Source organism: Macrobrachium nipponense, chromosome 35 (genome assembly GCF_015104395.2).
Source record: "Macrobrachium nipponense isolate FS-2020 chromosome 35, ASM1510439v2, whole genome shotgun sequence".
NCBI lineage: Eukaryota > Metazoa > Arthropoda > Malacostraca > Decapoda > Palaemonidae > Macrobrachium > Macrobrachium nipponense.
This window is the reverse complement of record NC_061096.1, coordinates 13,970,289-13,984,760: the sequence shown is the minus strand read 5'-3', so window position 1 is coordinate 13,984,760 and position 14,472 is coordinate 13,970,289. Positions and strand designations below refer to the sequence as shown.

The following is a 14,472-nucleotide window of genomic DNA, read 5'->3' as shown; positions in this document are numbered from 1 at the left end:
TATATAAAATATATATATATATATATATATATATACAAATCCTTTAAGCGCATTATAATTATAACAAAATCAGTACACAACCTATACAAACAACATGTTGTTCAGGATTTGTTAAGCGTGCAAAGTCTCATTATCTAATTAGAGAGAGTCGAGGCAACAGCAGTGAGCAGCTCTATACATCTTGATGATTGTGGACCGGTATAACCCATTATAGTTTCGTAACGGACCTGCTTCTAAACACTCAGCTACTCATTAGTTTTAGATCACTGCTAAGGCTGGCAGTCATTTTGAATACGCATCAGTGAGATGACGTAACCACATTTAGAATACTGCAACATCTGCATGGTGCCGTTGATAGAATCTTTGAAAATATGGTCTGGTCTCGGAAAATGGACTCGTGAAACACCAGCATGGCAGGCCCTGGATTACTCAAGAACCCTAACAAAAGGAAACCAAGTCTGGCAAGTAAATCTTTCCATGAGAAACGAAAGTCAAATTAGGTGTTTCTGAAATTTGGTCTCAAAAATTCTTTAAATGGGCCTTTTAAGGTAAAGTTGGTACTTCCTTGCCCTTTATTGCTAGCTTTTGACCTGAAAAAATTGTTGGTTGGCCTTTCCAGTACACTTTTTACTGTTTTGGTTCTTAATAAGAGTGAAAGCTCTTAGATACCACTTAATGGGATTTTCTTGATTCTGATGGGATTATTTTTGCATTCGTAATGGTTTTCGATATACTTGTACCCTACCATAACGGCTGTTTGGTACTGATTGTTTCATTTAATCCTTAGCAACATATGAATTGATTCTTGATGTCAGTTGATTTCTGTCACTTTAGAAAGAAAATTATTCCCGTAACATTCATGTAGAAATCATAAATAGCAGCTGTTCCTGGCGTTAATTATTTACTCCCATCCTGTTACTCTACTTTACACTGCTGGGCGCAAAGAATGCTAGGAGCAGTCTTGTTCAGGTCCAGCATGGAAACTGTTTAAGACAGTATATGAAGCTCCAGTTGCTCACGCGGTTCAATTTGAAACCGGAGATCTACTACAAGTCAACAGATTTTTTCTTTGCACATTAACATGCCGAAAAATGGTACCGTTTAGTACAGAACTTGAACGGTCATTTTGAAAAATCCTTTTATTTTACTGCCCATTTTACAAACGGATCATAGCGTTTGTTTAGAGCGTTCGTTTTCTAGGATTCATCGACTCTGAACAAGTATTGGATATCGATTATTGAAGAGAATATTGCTGAATCTCGACTGTGAACAGACCCAACTACCAGGTCCCGCATTTCGGTGAACCTTCGACCTTGGGAAACATGCGAAATAACACCGAACGACCACTAACATCTTTGGCAATTATGAGGGAATTCTATTCTCTACTAAGACTATACCACGTAATATCCGTGAACATAATTCAATGCCTCTGCTTCTAGATAGTCAAAGCTACTTTTAATTCTTCTGGAAAAGGTGACAGAAGGTTTCTTTTACGACTTAGTAAAACTGCCTTTTACGATGAAAAACATCCATCAGAATATATGATGTAAAACAGAGCTTTCACTTTATATATATAAGCACATTGCCCTGAAAAATCACCCTCTGGGTAAAGCTGAGAAGTAAATTACAAAGAGACAGTTTTTTCTATCGGGCTTGAGTCGATTTCTGTGCCCTGACAGACTCCGAAAGCATATTGACGTACAAGTTACTATCTTTGGCAGAACTCAGAGAATTTCTTTTATTAGAAACTAGCTGCTGTACTCGGCCGGCGGATTATGAAATCACTTTTCAGAATAAGTAATCACTTGAGATCCTGTCAACCCAAAGAAGTTGTGAAAACCCGAAGAGTTTCGCTGTCAACTCCGAAAGTTGTAAAAAATGAGCGGGTAGAAGAAGAGGGGTTAAGGCCCCATTAGCAACGGCCCTCGAATTTCGGATTTTGACTAAAACCTTCCCCGGGGGGAGGGGAGGGAGGGGAGTCTATGGTAAATATTTAGCAGCCCTAGCTATCATAGTCTGGGCATGCATAACGAACAAACAGACAGACAGAAACTGCCTTTAATATGATATATAATAATAGATAAATACCCTTCTATCTTTATTACCTTCTGGTGTTCTCTCTCTAATAATAATAATTAATAATAATAATAATAATTAATAATAATAATAATAATAATAATAGCAAGCGAATGTCCGGCACTTGCACAGAACCAGTACAAAAAGAGGCATGATTCAGTGGCAATAGTCCTCCACTTTAGCCTGTGCAAGAAACATCAGCTACCTTGCAGTAATAAGATGGTACGAGCACCAACCTGAGGGAGTGATAGAAAACGATCAGACAAAGATCCTCGACTATGGTATCGGAACAGATAGGGTGATACATGCAAATAGACCAGACGGGACGATGATAGATAAAATCAGAAGAAAAGTATCACTCATTGATGTCGCAATACCATGGGACACCAGGGTTGAAAGAGAAAGAAAGGGAAAAAATGGATAAGGATCAAGACCTGAAACTAGAAATAAGAAGGATATGGGGATATGCCAGTGGAAATTGTACCCATAATCATAGGGACACTAGGCACGATCCCAACATCCCTGAAAAGGAATCTGGAAAAATAAACTAAAAAGGCTGAAGTAGCTCCAAGACTCATGCAGAAGAGAGTGATCCTAGAAACAGCGCACACAGTAAGAAAAGTGATGGACTCCCCTAAGGAGGCAGGATGCAATCCGGAAACCCCCACACTATAACTACCACGCAGTCGAATTGGAGGACTGTGATAGACAAAATAATAATAATAACAATAATAACATTTACTCTATTGATTACATGAACAAAAACCTTTTGAAATATAACTGGCTGAATAAACTAAAATGAGTTCGATGCCGATTAACATAATTAATATCCTTTGACTGCTGATTGATAATAATAATTTGTATGACTGGACGCACACACAAAATTCCCGTGTTAACGGAGGTACATTTTGATGTTCAGTTTTTTAGGTCTATCTATGTAATGTGAGATTTAAAGATTTTCTGCTAAGCCGTCCTTTTACATAAGCTTAATAAGATTCATCAATTTCTGGTATATATAAAAAAATCAGAAAATACGCCGGGTAGCGATAACAACTCACCGGAAACAGTTAGGAAAAACTATCACGACGCTTTCCAGCAAAAAAAAAAAAAAAAAAGGTACATACGTAGTACATGACTGATTAGAAGACATACTAACTAAAGATATGCAGAGCACAATTAGGTTATATTAAAAGGAAATAAAACGATAAATGGGTTTCCTGAGTTAAGCACGTAATTATGTGGACCGACGAGGTTGATCAAAACAGCAATAGTATTTGGGCTATTCCTGTTTATAATTGTTTTCGACTGCTAAAGCCAGAGCGCTAGCAAAATCTAACCGGCAAGAGTCGCCCAAAGGCTGTCCTTAACGAATAAATCCTTTCTTGAATCAGTGCCAGAAACTTCAAGAATTTTACCCCAGGCTAAAAGTTCCATAATCTAATCTACTGCACTGAAGCCTATACAAAATATAAGTACAAAACTTGTCCCAAAAAAGATACAATACAAAAAAATACAGAGTAGATAGCTATCTCTTCTTTTTTCTGTAAGTACAAGGCCCATAATGACAAAAAAAAATACAAACTCAAGTACACATTACATCAGCACTAATATCATATACACGAAAAAGTAAAGAAAAAAACATATCCACCAATAAACCTTGGCTTATTATTGTTAAGTCTCAACACAACGCTTGCAAAAGAGAGAAAAAACCTACTTGAGAAAAAAAAGCATAAACAGAAGACAAAGACGCATATTATTTATAACTAAGAAGAACTTCATAACATATGCACAAATCAGTAATATAATTACTTTCATTTAATAAAGTATTCAAAGACTCGTACTTAAGTTTGGATATTTATGTCTACACGGCATTGACAAAGGGACAATTGATGAGAGCGTGTGACTCGTCCTGAATAGAGCTATTATCACAGGCACACACCCTTAACTCTGGAGGAGTTCGGCTCCACCTACCCGTTTCTATACAAAGGTTATGGGACATTAACCGTAAGCGACTGAAGCTACGCGAATGTAATCAGCGACATATAATTTATCGGTATATAATCTATGAACTTCCAAGTTGGGATTCAGTTTGCTTCTGTAAGTAACATAGTTTAGTTGCTGAAGTTTGGTCCTATTTCTAATTGATGATACGATGTCCGTCTAGTGGGTCAATTTGGTCATTAAAGGTTAGGAATTTTGAATAAATCTGTACCCAGGGGAATCTGCATCCCATACACATTTCATATACAATATGGAAAAGGCTCATCCATATCAGGGTCAGACAACTTTGACATAAGAAAACGTTTCCGTTTTTGGCCACAATGAATTTCGCTGGGGGTATTCCAGACTCAACAAAACACAAATCTGTACAGGTATTTACCCTCACATCTAGCAAACTTTTGGAACTAAGTGATTGTAATTACTTATTGGTTTTTGTAATACATTTGTTAACCATGTTCTGACCCATAAAACAAGGATGAAGTCGCCGCTGCTTCAAAAACTTTCTTCTTAAAATAGAATGGCATCTGTATTCGTGTTACAAAATATTGAGAACTTGTTTAAGGTTGATTGCCAGTTAGGCTGATGTAAAGAGAGGCAAGTTTTCAACTTCCGTCATCTGTGAACCAAGTTCCCACATAGAGGATAATGGTCACAGTAACTCACAGTTTGACCTGGAGCTGTTATTGGCAACTGGTAACCTACATTCTTGTTTATCACGAAAAATTTGCTCTTCTTACCATTAAGCTGCATGCCATATTCATTACAGTAGTTCATCATAATGTTCAAATTTTTAATACACATTTCTCGAGAAGTGGCAACAATCACTGTGTCATCCATCAACAAAAGCACATGTAAACTACCCAAAAAACCATCGACTGGAATTGCATCTTTTTAACATCCTAACATTTTATCCATATAAATGACAAACAGTAAACATCACCCGAACGATTTTTAGTTTTCTTAAAAAGAAAACTACTGAGATGGCTTCATGTCTGTCCGTCCACCCTTTGACCTTAAAAACTACTGAGGCGAGAGGGCAGCAAATTGGTAGGCATGCTGATCATACACGCTCCAATCATCAAACTTACCAAATTGCAGCCCTCTAGCTCAGTAGTTTTTTTTTTATATTATTTAAGTTGAAAGTTAGCCATGATCGTGCGTCTGTCACCGCTATTCATGGTCCGTGGCAGAGTTCATATAGCATTATAAGCTGTATAAAATTTTTCCTTGTTTTCTCACAAGATTTCAGTCCAGGTCAGAGTCACGATATCCAACAAGATCCTGTCCTTCACCTACTCCCGATTTTCTCAGCCGTAGGACCTGCTACAGAGACGAGTGATAAATAAAGATTATTTCTAGGTTGAACTTCATAAGGCCCAATTTTAAACATTTTAATTAACTTTAAAACAAACCCTTATTTTTCTATTCCTTTCATTTAGCGATTTTATATTTTGAAAACGCGTTCAAACTGGCTGCTAATCCCTTCTGGATGATTTGCAACGAAAATTTTAAGTATATATTCAACAAATCGTGGTCAGTTCTTTCTTACTTGTTCAGATAATATGTCATCAATTACTCTGCCTGCACATACCCGTAGTAACAGCATCCAGCTGAATATGTTGTTGACATAGTTTCATGAAACTTTGCATCAAAATGAAACAAACAATGAAGCTTAAGAAAACTCCTAGCTATGGACAAAAGTATCCAATCATGTGCTAAACTCCTATTTACAAAAATACGTTTGTAGTAAGAGATTATGAATGAAGTATCTAATAAAGAGATTCTAACTGCAACAAATCCACTAAATATAAACGTTAAAAAACAAGTGAAAAACGCACGAACTAAAGCTCACAAAAATGACCTGACGGTGAAGAAAAAATACAAAAAATACCACGGAAGTTATTAAAGAAAACCTAAAGTAATAACCTCAAGTCATAACTTTGTACAATATCAGACTTCAAGACATGTTAGGGTGCACACTTAAACCAGAAATCCACGTTCTAACACCCGTTACAAATGCGGAAATGGATGAGACGAACCGAAAATAAGAAAGAAGAAATAAGAGTCGAGAGAAAAATACTCCCTCACATTATATCTGGGTTCTGACAAGACCGCCAACACCCTGGAAGTAATTCGATCTAGGCGGCGTACACCGTCAACACAAATTAAGTTCGGAGGAGGCAGCCTTCGGTACGGAGCCTGTTATCGTCATCCCACAAAGGAAGACGAAGGCAGATGGAAGACGACGGCGCCGGTTGGATGAAGCCAGTGAAAGATAATGATGTTTGAACAGTAAATGAGAGAGAGAGAGAGAGAGAGAGAGAGAGAGAGAGAGAGAGAGAGAGAGAGACTCATAATAACGTGATACAGTACACTGGATGGGAAAGATGTGAAGAGGCATAATACTGCGAAGGGACTGGGCTTCTGCATCATGTGTATGCAACTGTCTGCAGCGTGCACGCATGAGCGCGACAGAGAGGCATGTCATTCAGCTAATTAAACTTCTGTCACTCACCTGTGCCGCGTTCAACTTTGTTAATTTTGATGTGTTACTGAGGGAGTCAATAAATTGCAACACGCGCCACATGATAGGTGTGGAGAGAGAGAGAGAGAGAGAGATGCCTACGCCACCCTCCCCATTCCCACACCCCTTCCTTCTCTGAAAGGAGAAAGGTAAGGGGGTGGGGGGGGGGTTGGGGTTGGCGTGGGTTCGGGTCAGGGCATTTTGGGGGGGAATGGGAGGGTGTTGATGGTGACGATGATGTTGAAGTCTCATTCCGAAAATGCTGTAGCAGCAGCACAGCACAGCAACAGCAGCATCGTGATGTTAATCGGAAATGTATGAACGTTGGTGGTGAAGTCGCATTTCATGTCGTCGAAAAGCCACAACATATATATGCAATTACTGCTTTGAAAAATCGTTCGTGGTTGGATGGGCGGCGAAAAGTAAGAGTCAGTCATTGATACTTTTCTATTTTTTCATTGAAAGTTGCCCGCAGAATTTTTTCACATAGGATAATTGATTTACATTATGGACACACTTTGAGATACATATATAAATACTTGCATTTACTTCAAACATTAACGTTTATTTACTAATTTGGAACATACACACACCCATATATATATATATATATATATATATATATATATTATATATATATATATATATTGGGTGTGTACTGTTTTGGCACAATCTTTCTTTTATTTACTTCCATCAAATGACAGTGCCCATGTAAGACCCAAAAATCTGACAAATCTGAACTTCTACAGTTCTATGTCCCTCTATTTCAAAGCTGTAGTTTTGAAGAGATGAACAAACACAGCTACGCTGCTCCCTCAATAATTTAGTCTTATGCCGTCAACTGTTACAGCACAATCACTCCATGGCATCCTTGGGCTATGCTTGATCTGTAATGGAATTACTCTCCAATATATGGGTAAGGCCCAGAAAATTAATAAAAAAACTAAATGAAAATGAAAACCCAGCACAAACTTCAAGCTTCCAGTAATGAAAATTGCCAAATTTCACACTACAGGATGCTTTTCCATAAGTGCTCCAGCTCAAGTTCCAACAGCCTGTGCAGTGCAGTTCATATCAAGAGGCTTTCAGCCTATTACTATCACACCTTTTATAATTTTAGATTTGCAAACGACGCTTGTCCAAGATTCCTTGGATCCTTTAATGACAAAGATGTTTCTCGTTACAAGAGACCAATTGGTCATATCAAGAGGCACTCTATCTATTCAGTCAAAAATTTGTAAACTATGCTGGTCCTAGCTTTCTTGGATTCGTTAGGATGATGATAATTTACACCAAGAGGTTAGCTGTTATGCGGGGTGGCGACAGACTCTCAGCTGTTCTTTCTTGTTGTCAAGCCGTAACGTAATTTTAAAGTAAAATCTCATTGTTTTGCCTTTTTGCACTGATGGCTTTTTATTTTTCTATTGTTTGCAATTTTGTAAAACTAAGTTAAGTTAGGTATTTTGCTATTTGTTTTACGTTGGTATAAATTTTGGTTAAATGTACTGTTAATTTGCTTTGGTTGAAAAAAAGCTTAAGTTTTGTGGCGCCATCTATTGAGTGCAGTTGAAGTGCGGCCTTCCTCAGTGTTTTTGCTTCCTTGCCAAATTTGTAACTCTGTTTATTTACTTTATGGTGACTGGGAGTGTGGTAAGGAGAGGTGACTTGTGACTCTCCCAAAGTATTCTCGAGTCTAGTTCAAGGCCGTTGAGGACTCCTGGAGCTGCTGATCTGTCTGCTGTTGTGGATTATACATATATAACGTCCTATTCTGAAGATTTCTCGCTTTGTTCTCTTGAGAACAAACATCTGCTGTCATTGAGCTGCTTCTTAATGTGAAAGGCAGTTATGCATGTGAAGATACATGTGGGAGTACGACGTGCAACTGTGATTTAAGTGGCCTACTGGCTTAAATCTTGGCGTTGGCAGTTGTGTGTGGTTCTGGGCTCGAGAGCCTTTTTCATCTTTCATGGATGTATCCACTGTATCAGCACCAGAGTGGCCTTGTTGGAGCAAGTGGGGTGTCTTCTCTCAGGTAAGATGAACTCCCCTGTATCTTTGGCGAGCCGTAGACTAAAGTGTGATATCCACCAACGGTTTTGAAGTGCAGTTCTTCTGATGGGAGTGACGTTCTGTGACTGCATTTTTTGAGCGAATATGGACTCGTCTGTATTAGTACTATGGTCTGTGTCATAGGACCAATCTGTGTGTATTTTTAGCTACACCTTAAAGAGTGTGTAATTATATGGTCTTCTAAATGTTTGATAGTATATTAAGGTTTAGATTGTTATGTCTTAGGTAGGATTATTGTTTCTTTTTGTATGTCCTTCCACTTCTTTCCTTTCTATTTAGTAATAGGTTAGCGTGGTGGTAAATTTATTTGGGTCCCTTATTAAGATTAGATTTGGTTTCTTCTCTAATGAGTAGGGTTTAGCTTTAGTTATAGGTGACTCTCTGAGTTATTGATGGCCTTTTGTGTTTTGTCTATTTATTACTTTTTGTGAGCCATCAGTGTACGTATATTTATTGTGTAATAAATATTGTGAAATTTTTGCCTGTGTCTTTCTGATTTTCCTCGCTCATACTGATTTGTTTTTGTCACTGGATTTAAGATTAAAATAAAAGAACCAGTTACGACTTCCTCCTAAAGGGGAGTTCGTAACAAATTTGGCGACCGTGACAGGATCCAGGACAAACTCAGTCGGTGGTGCGAGTGGTCAGACTGTGCTCTGGGTGAGATTTTTCAGTATTTATTTTTGTTGTGCACCTCATCACCTTCCTCCTTTTCCTTTTCACACTATGGCTGATGTAGAGTTTTAACCCTGCTGAATATTTAGCTTCTGAGGATTGTGTTAGGTATTTGAGTGCTTTGACTAAAAATTTGAAAGCTTGTGCTAGGTGGTTAGGCATTTCTTTAACAAAATAGGGAATGAAAAAGGATGTGTATAAGTTGGTAAAGAATAGGCTGTGTGAACTTAAACAAACTGCTGATGAATTAATTAGTGAAAGCATGAGTGAGTCTGATGTAGAAGGGGCTCCTGGATTGAGTCTTTTTCAGGATCTGCCCCACTGTGGAGTGATTTTTGAAGGGTACGGCAGTCTGCCTGATGGTAAAAGTCAGACTGAGCGAGTTCTTCGTACTGATAATGGTGGTCCGGCTGTTCCTACTCGTTTCGGTCAAAGTGGAAAATGAGCCACTAGTAAAGATTTCCAGAGCATGTTGGAGCTAAAGAAGTTAGAGTTCGAGGAGTTGGAGAGAATCAGAGCACATGAGAGAGCGATGCTTGGTATGGAGTTAGAGTTGGCCAAGATCCAGCAAGGTAAGAAGTGTGCGAGTACCCCCATCCGTGAAGATACCGGGGAAAAGTTTTAGTTTTGGGGATGCTCTAAAACTTGTACCTTGTTTTACTGAGGAGAACGTGCCTGAATTCTTTAAGGCGGTGAAAGGGTTGCTTCCAGTTGTCTTGGCCTAGGGAGGTCTGGACAGTGTTGATTCAATGTCGCTTGCTGGGCAAGGCTCAGAAGGTTTATAATGCCATAGAGGAACAAAGTATCTCGGGATTATGAGAAAATGAAAGCTTTGATATTAAAAGCTTATGATTTGGTTCCCGAGGCCTACAGGCAGAGGTTTAGGAATTTTAACAAAACCCCGAACATGACTTTTGTGGAGTTTGCTCGTGTAAAGCAGAGCATTTTGATGACTGCTCAAGAGTCGCAAGTAACTACTTTGGCGGCCTTGAAGGAATTGATATTGATTGAAGATTTTAAGAAATCCTGTGCTAAAGATTAAGAGTGCATTTAGAAGACTTGAAAGTGACCTCTTTTCCCAGAATTGCTCAGTTGAGTGATAAATATATATTGACCCATAAGGTTGGTACTGAGAAACTTCAGGGGTAATTTCCCTGTGGTCAAGGGTAACGGGGAGAGTAGAAAGAGAATGTTCTTTAACAAAATAATTCTAATTTTCAGGCTAACTCTAAAGCAAATTCCAATTTTCAGGTCAAAAAATCAACAATAAGTAATCCCGGTGGTAATTTTGTGAATAGGAATTTTGCAAAAACTGATAATGCTCATCCTAGTCGTACTATAACTAGTAGTGTGGGGAAGTAGTAGAACCTGTTACTGGTGTAACAAGACAGGACATACCCAGGCTAAGTGTTTTGCTCGTCAGAATTATTTACAGAGGCAGGCTAATTCTCCCATTGCTTTGGTGAATCAAGTTAAGGCTTCTCAACATTCTGTAGAGAATGAAGAAAATGGTAAAGGTAATAAAGAGAAAGATTCCCCCATGTGACTGTCATTTAATAAGTATATTTGGCCAGGTAAGCTGAGATTTGAGGAGGAAGTTATAATGTCAAATTGTTCCGACACGGCATACAAACCTTCGGTCCTTTTACAATAGGAAGGTACTAGCGGCAGCTGGATAGGTCGTAAGCTTTCGAACAAGGGGTTCGGTAGTTAACTGCTTGTCCGCAGGCGCGCGCGCGCGACTGGGAGGTAAACAAATCACTTTTGCTTTCAGCCTCACAACGAAGTGGACGTGTGTGTTCGGACGCTCTCTGCCCGCTTCTCGTCGTTGCTTTCCTGAGTATATGGTTGTGTTTGTGTATGAAAGAATCATTGTAAGTACAATCATTTCTCTCTTTCTAATTAATTGTGATTTATGGTCAACGATGGAATCTCCTCTGCCTCGCTACCCCACGGAGGACTATACCCGGGTACCGAAGGGCGTAAATGCGGGGAAAGTTCCGCTCATTCCCGGAGATTGACCCTCATATTTTGTGCGCTCGGTGTCGGGGCGCGAATGCACCCGAGCCGAGCCATGTGAAGTATAGTAATAATGGTCGGAGGCGCAGTGGACTTTGTATGAGGGCAGGAAGAAGCGAAGGCCTGCAAAGGAGTCGTCGGAAAGCTCTCCCGCGACTCCTTTGGTTACGGACACTTCGTCTTCTTTCCTGCCGCCCTGCTCAGCTTCCACGTTTGGCGCCTTCCCCCTTCGGGGGGGGGTTTCTAGGTCCTTCTCCTCACCTGACTTGTCGAGTGTGGAGGAGGGCGCTAGATACCCCGACGTTGAGTTGTACTCTGGGTCCTCTATCCGTTCGTCTTCGCCTGCTGACGCGGGTAGAGGATCCTCCTAATCACCCGACTTTTGCTTACCTCAGGTTGTAAGTTGCCGCGAAGGACGACCTCGGACAGGTGTGGGGCATCGTTGGGGCTGCAGGGCGTGCCGAGTGTCCAGGGGCTGCTCTACCATCTCGCTGGCTCCGTGGCGGTCACCCATGCGACGGTTACGACCACCACCACGACCCTTACAACACCTGGCTACGCTTCACCTCCTCACCTGGTGTCCACCCCGCACGCGTCTCTGTAACACCTACTACATCGGTGCAGGGGCCAGTCGCCGTACCTCGGGGGAGTGTGATGCCGCCCACCTGGGTTTGCCGTGCTGCCTGCGACCGGACTTCGTGTGCCCAAGAAGAGCTCGCCCCTGGACCTCCCACCAGTACCAAGGATGTCTGTGCCGCTGGTCCATCCATCTGGACCGCCTGCACAACCTGCCGTACCTGCCGTACCTGCCCAGCCGCCGTTCACGGACGTGACGTTGACCACTGCTGCCGTTCCTGTACCTGCTCCTGCCGTCTCTACTGCCGTTCCTGTGATGCCTGCACCTGCTGACGTTGTTCCTGTTCCTGGCGCCGCTGCTCCCGATGCTGATCTGTTCGGACAGGTGCGTCCGGGCCCTGTTGCTTCGGCAACAGCAGCCCCGGCTCCGCTCTGGATGACAAGATCTGACGTCGGTCCTGAGGAGGTTGACGAAGAAGAAGAAGAAGAGGAGGAAGGTGTCGTCGTCGTCTTCATCGTCGTCGTCGTCGTCTGCCGCCTCTTCTTCTTCTTCTCGGCTCCCCCGCCGAAGAAGAAGAAGGGTCGCCTCCCCCCCCCCCTAAGAAGTCTCCTTCGGGAACTTCTAAGGGCCCGTCTCGCTCTGGTGAGACGGGTGGGGGGTTCTTCCGCTGGTCACCCTGCTCCTTCGGGGGCAGGACCCGTCTCTTCTTCTTCCGCAAGGAAGAAGACTACGGGGACCAGAGGAGTGCCGGCTAACACCGGCACTTCCTCACCTGCTGTTAGTGGTTCGGCCACGGCAGCAGGGTCCGTCTCGGCCTCCTCGTTCGCAGAGAGGTACCGAGTGTACGGTCGCCTAACAGCGGCCGTGCAGCCAAGAACCAGACCTCTGAGTCCGCTCAGCGTCAGGTTCACGGCACGGAGCGGAAGACTGGTGACAGCCGCTCACGCGACTCTCACCAGACAGCTCTCGCTCTCGCGGCGAGCAGCTGGTTACTACCGTTGGGAGGACGTGACGGTCCATGACCGGCCACGGGCTGAGGCTGGGAAGAGGTCCCCCCACCTTCGCCGGGCACCAGCCACGGCTGGTACCAGCGAACTGAACAGCACCGTGAGGATACGCACCGGTCTCACCGTGACAGTGGAGCTCGCCGGTCGCCTGACCGTCACTCTCACAGAGAGCGATCGGGTACGGCGACCAGCACCAGCTCCTCTGACACACGAGACCGGGGCCGCTGTCTCGGTCCAGCCGTTCTCCACAGCGAGACGGCTCGACTAGGTCTGCAGCTCGATCGCCACCGCCCGGCGTTGGCGATTGCCTGCAGTCTTCCAAGCCCACTGGTTCTGCCAGCGAGCGAGGAGGGGAGCGTCAGGTCTGCCTCTCCCATACCTTCAACCTCCTCGGGTTACACCGGGAGGGGCAAGGTATTGAGGAGTGATCGTGAGGGTGCGCTCCCCTCAGGATCCCACCACGTCGTCGTACGTACCAGGCACGGTTCTCGGACCAGCCAGGTCGTACGCACAAGTGGTTGGAGGAGACCGAGAGGGGTCTGTCGCTGTTCCTCCCCTTGAGGGAGGAGGGTCTCGGGAGATGCTCCTGTTTGAGGGACTGGATGGTCCGACTCCGCAGGACGCAGTCACTCCTGAGATCCAGAGGAACTTTGCCGAGGTTATTGCGCTGATTCGTCAGCACAACGATCTCGCGGAAGGATCGCCGCTCCACCATCCGAGCCCACGTCCCGGCTCGAGTCGTTCTGGGGCCCGAAGAGGGAACCCAGACCGATGGTGGGTTTGCCGCGTTCTGAGCTTGCGGACTCAGTGCTGGACCAGGTTGAATCGCTTGTCTCCGGACAAGACGGTTCGCTCAAGTCTGGCAGGTCGAGCAAGCTGCTTCCACCTCCTCTGCTGCGACAGCGGCGTTTTTTACGTGCCATCTGAAGACCCGATGCCGCCCAAACAGGTGAACCCGGAGTTAGCCAGGCTGACTCCGGGTGTGTCTCTTGCAGCAGATCCTGTCCGAGAACCTATGGTTCTCGCAGCAAGAGGCACTCGGCCTGGAATCTACCGCCATGGCAGCTTTCCAGGCCGTCTCCTGGCTAGATCTGTGGTCCCTCACAGTATCTAAAGGTCGCAGCCAACTCCGGGGGAATTTCTCCCGAAGATGACTCGGCCTTTAGGAGACTTTGCCAGTCTGGAGGAAGAGCCATCTCCTTCCTTGCCCACCAGACGGTGAACCTGTGGGCCAACCTGGTTCTCCGACGAAGGGACGCTGTCCTTACTCGGGTTTCCAGGGCGGCCGGGCGTGAAGCGGCGTTGGGACTTCGCAACGGACCTTTACGGAGTTCCACGTCTCTCTTCCCAGGAGAGATGGTGGACGCTGCGGTGGACAGACGGCGCACTGACGACAGTGACCGTCTGGTTCACCAGGCAGTCTCGAAGGCTTCTGGGCAGCCTCGGACTGCGGCCAAGTCTAAGAGCTCGGCTAGCGCTTCCTCGGTGGCTTAAGACGGTAGCTGCGTCGAAGCCCCGGG

The 14,472-nt window shown here is 43.7% G+C and overlaps 1 protein-coding gene across 1 annotated transcript in view; it reads right to left on the bottom strand.

Annotated features, from left to right (window-relative positions):
- The window catches only part of LOC135208283 (sialin-like), a 141,064-nt gene extending 129,256 nt beyond the window's left edge, over positions 1-11,808 (bottom strand). Inside the window, exon 1 of the mRNA XM_064240386.1 lies at positions 11,759-11,808. Coding sequence (XP_064096456.1) covers positions 11,759-11,808 — 50 coding nt within the window. The remainder of the gene's footprint in view (positions 1-11,758) is intronic.
- Positions 11,809-14,472: the final 2,664 nt, after the last annotated feature.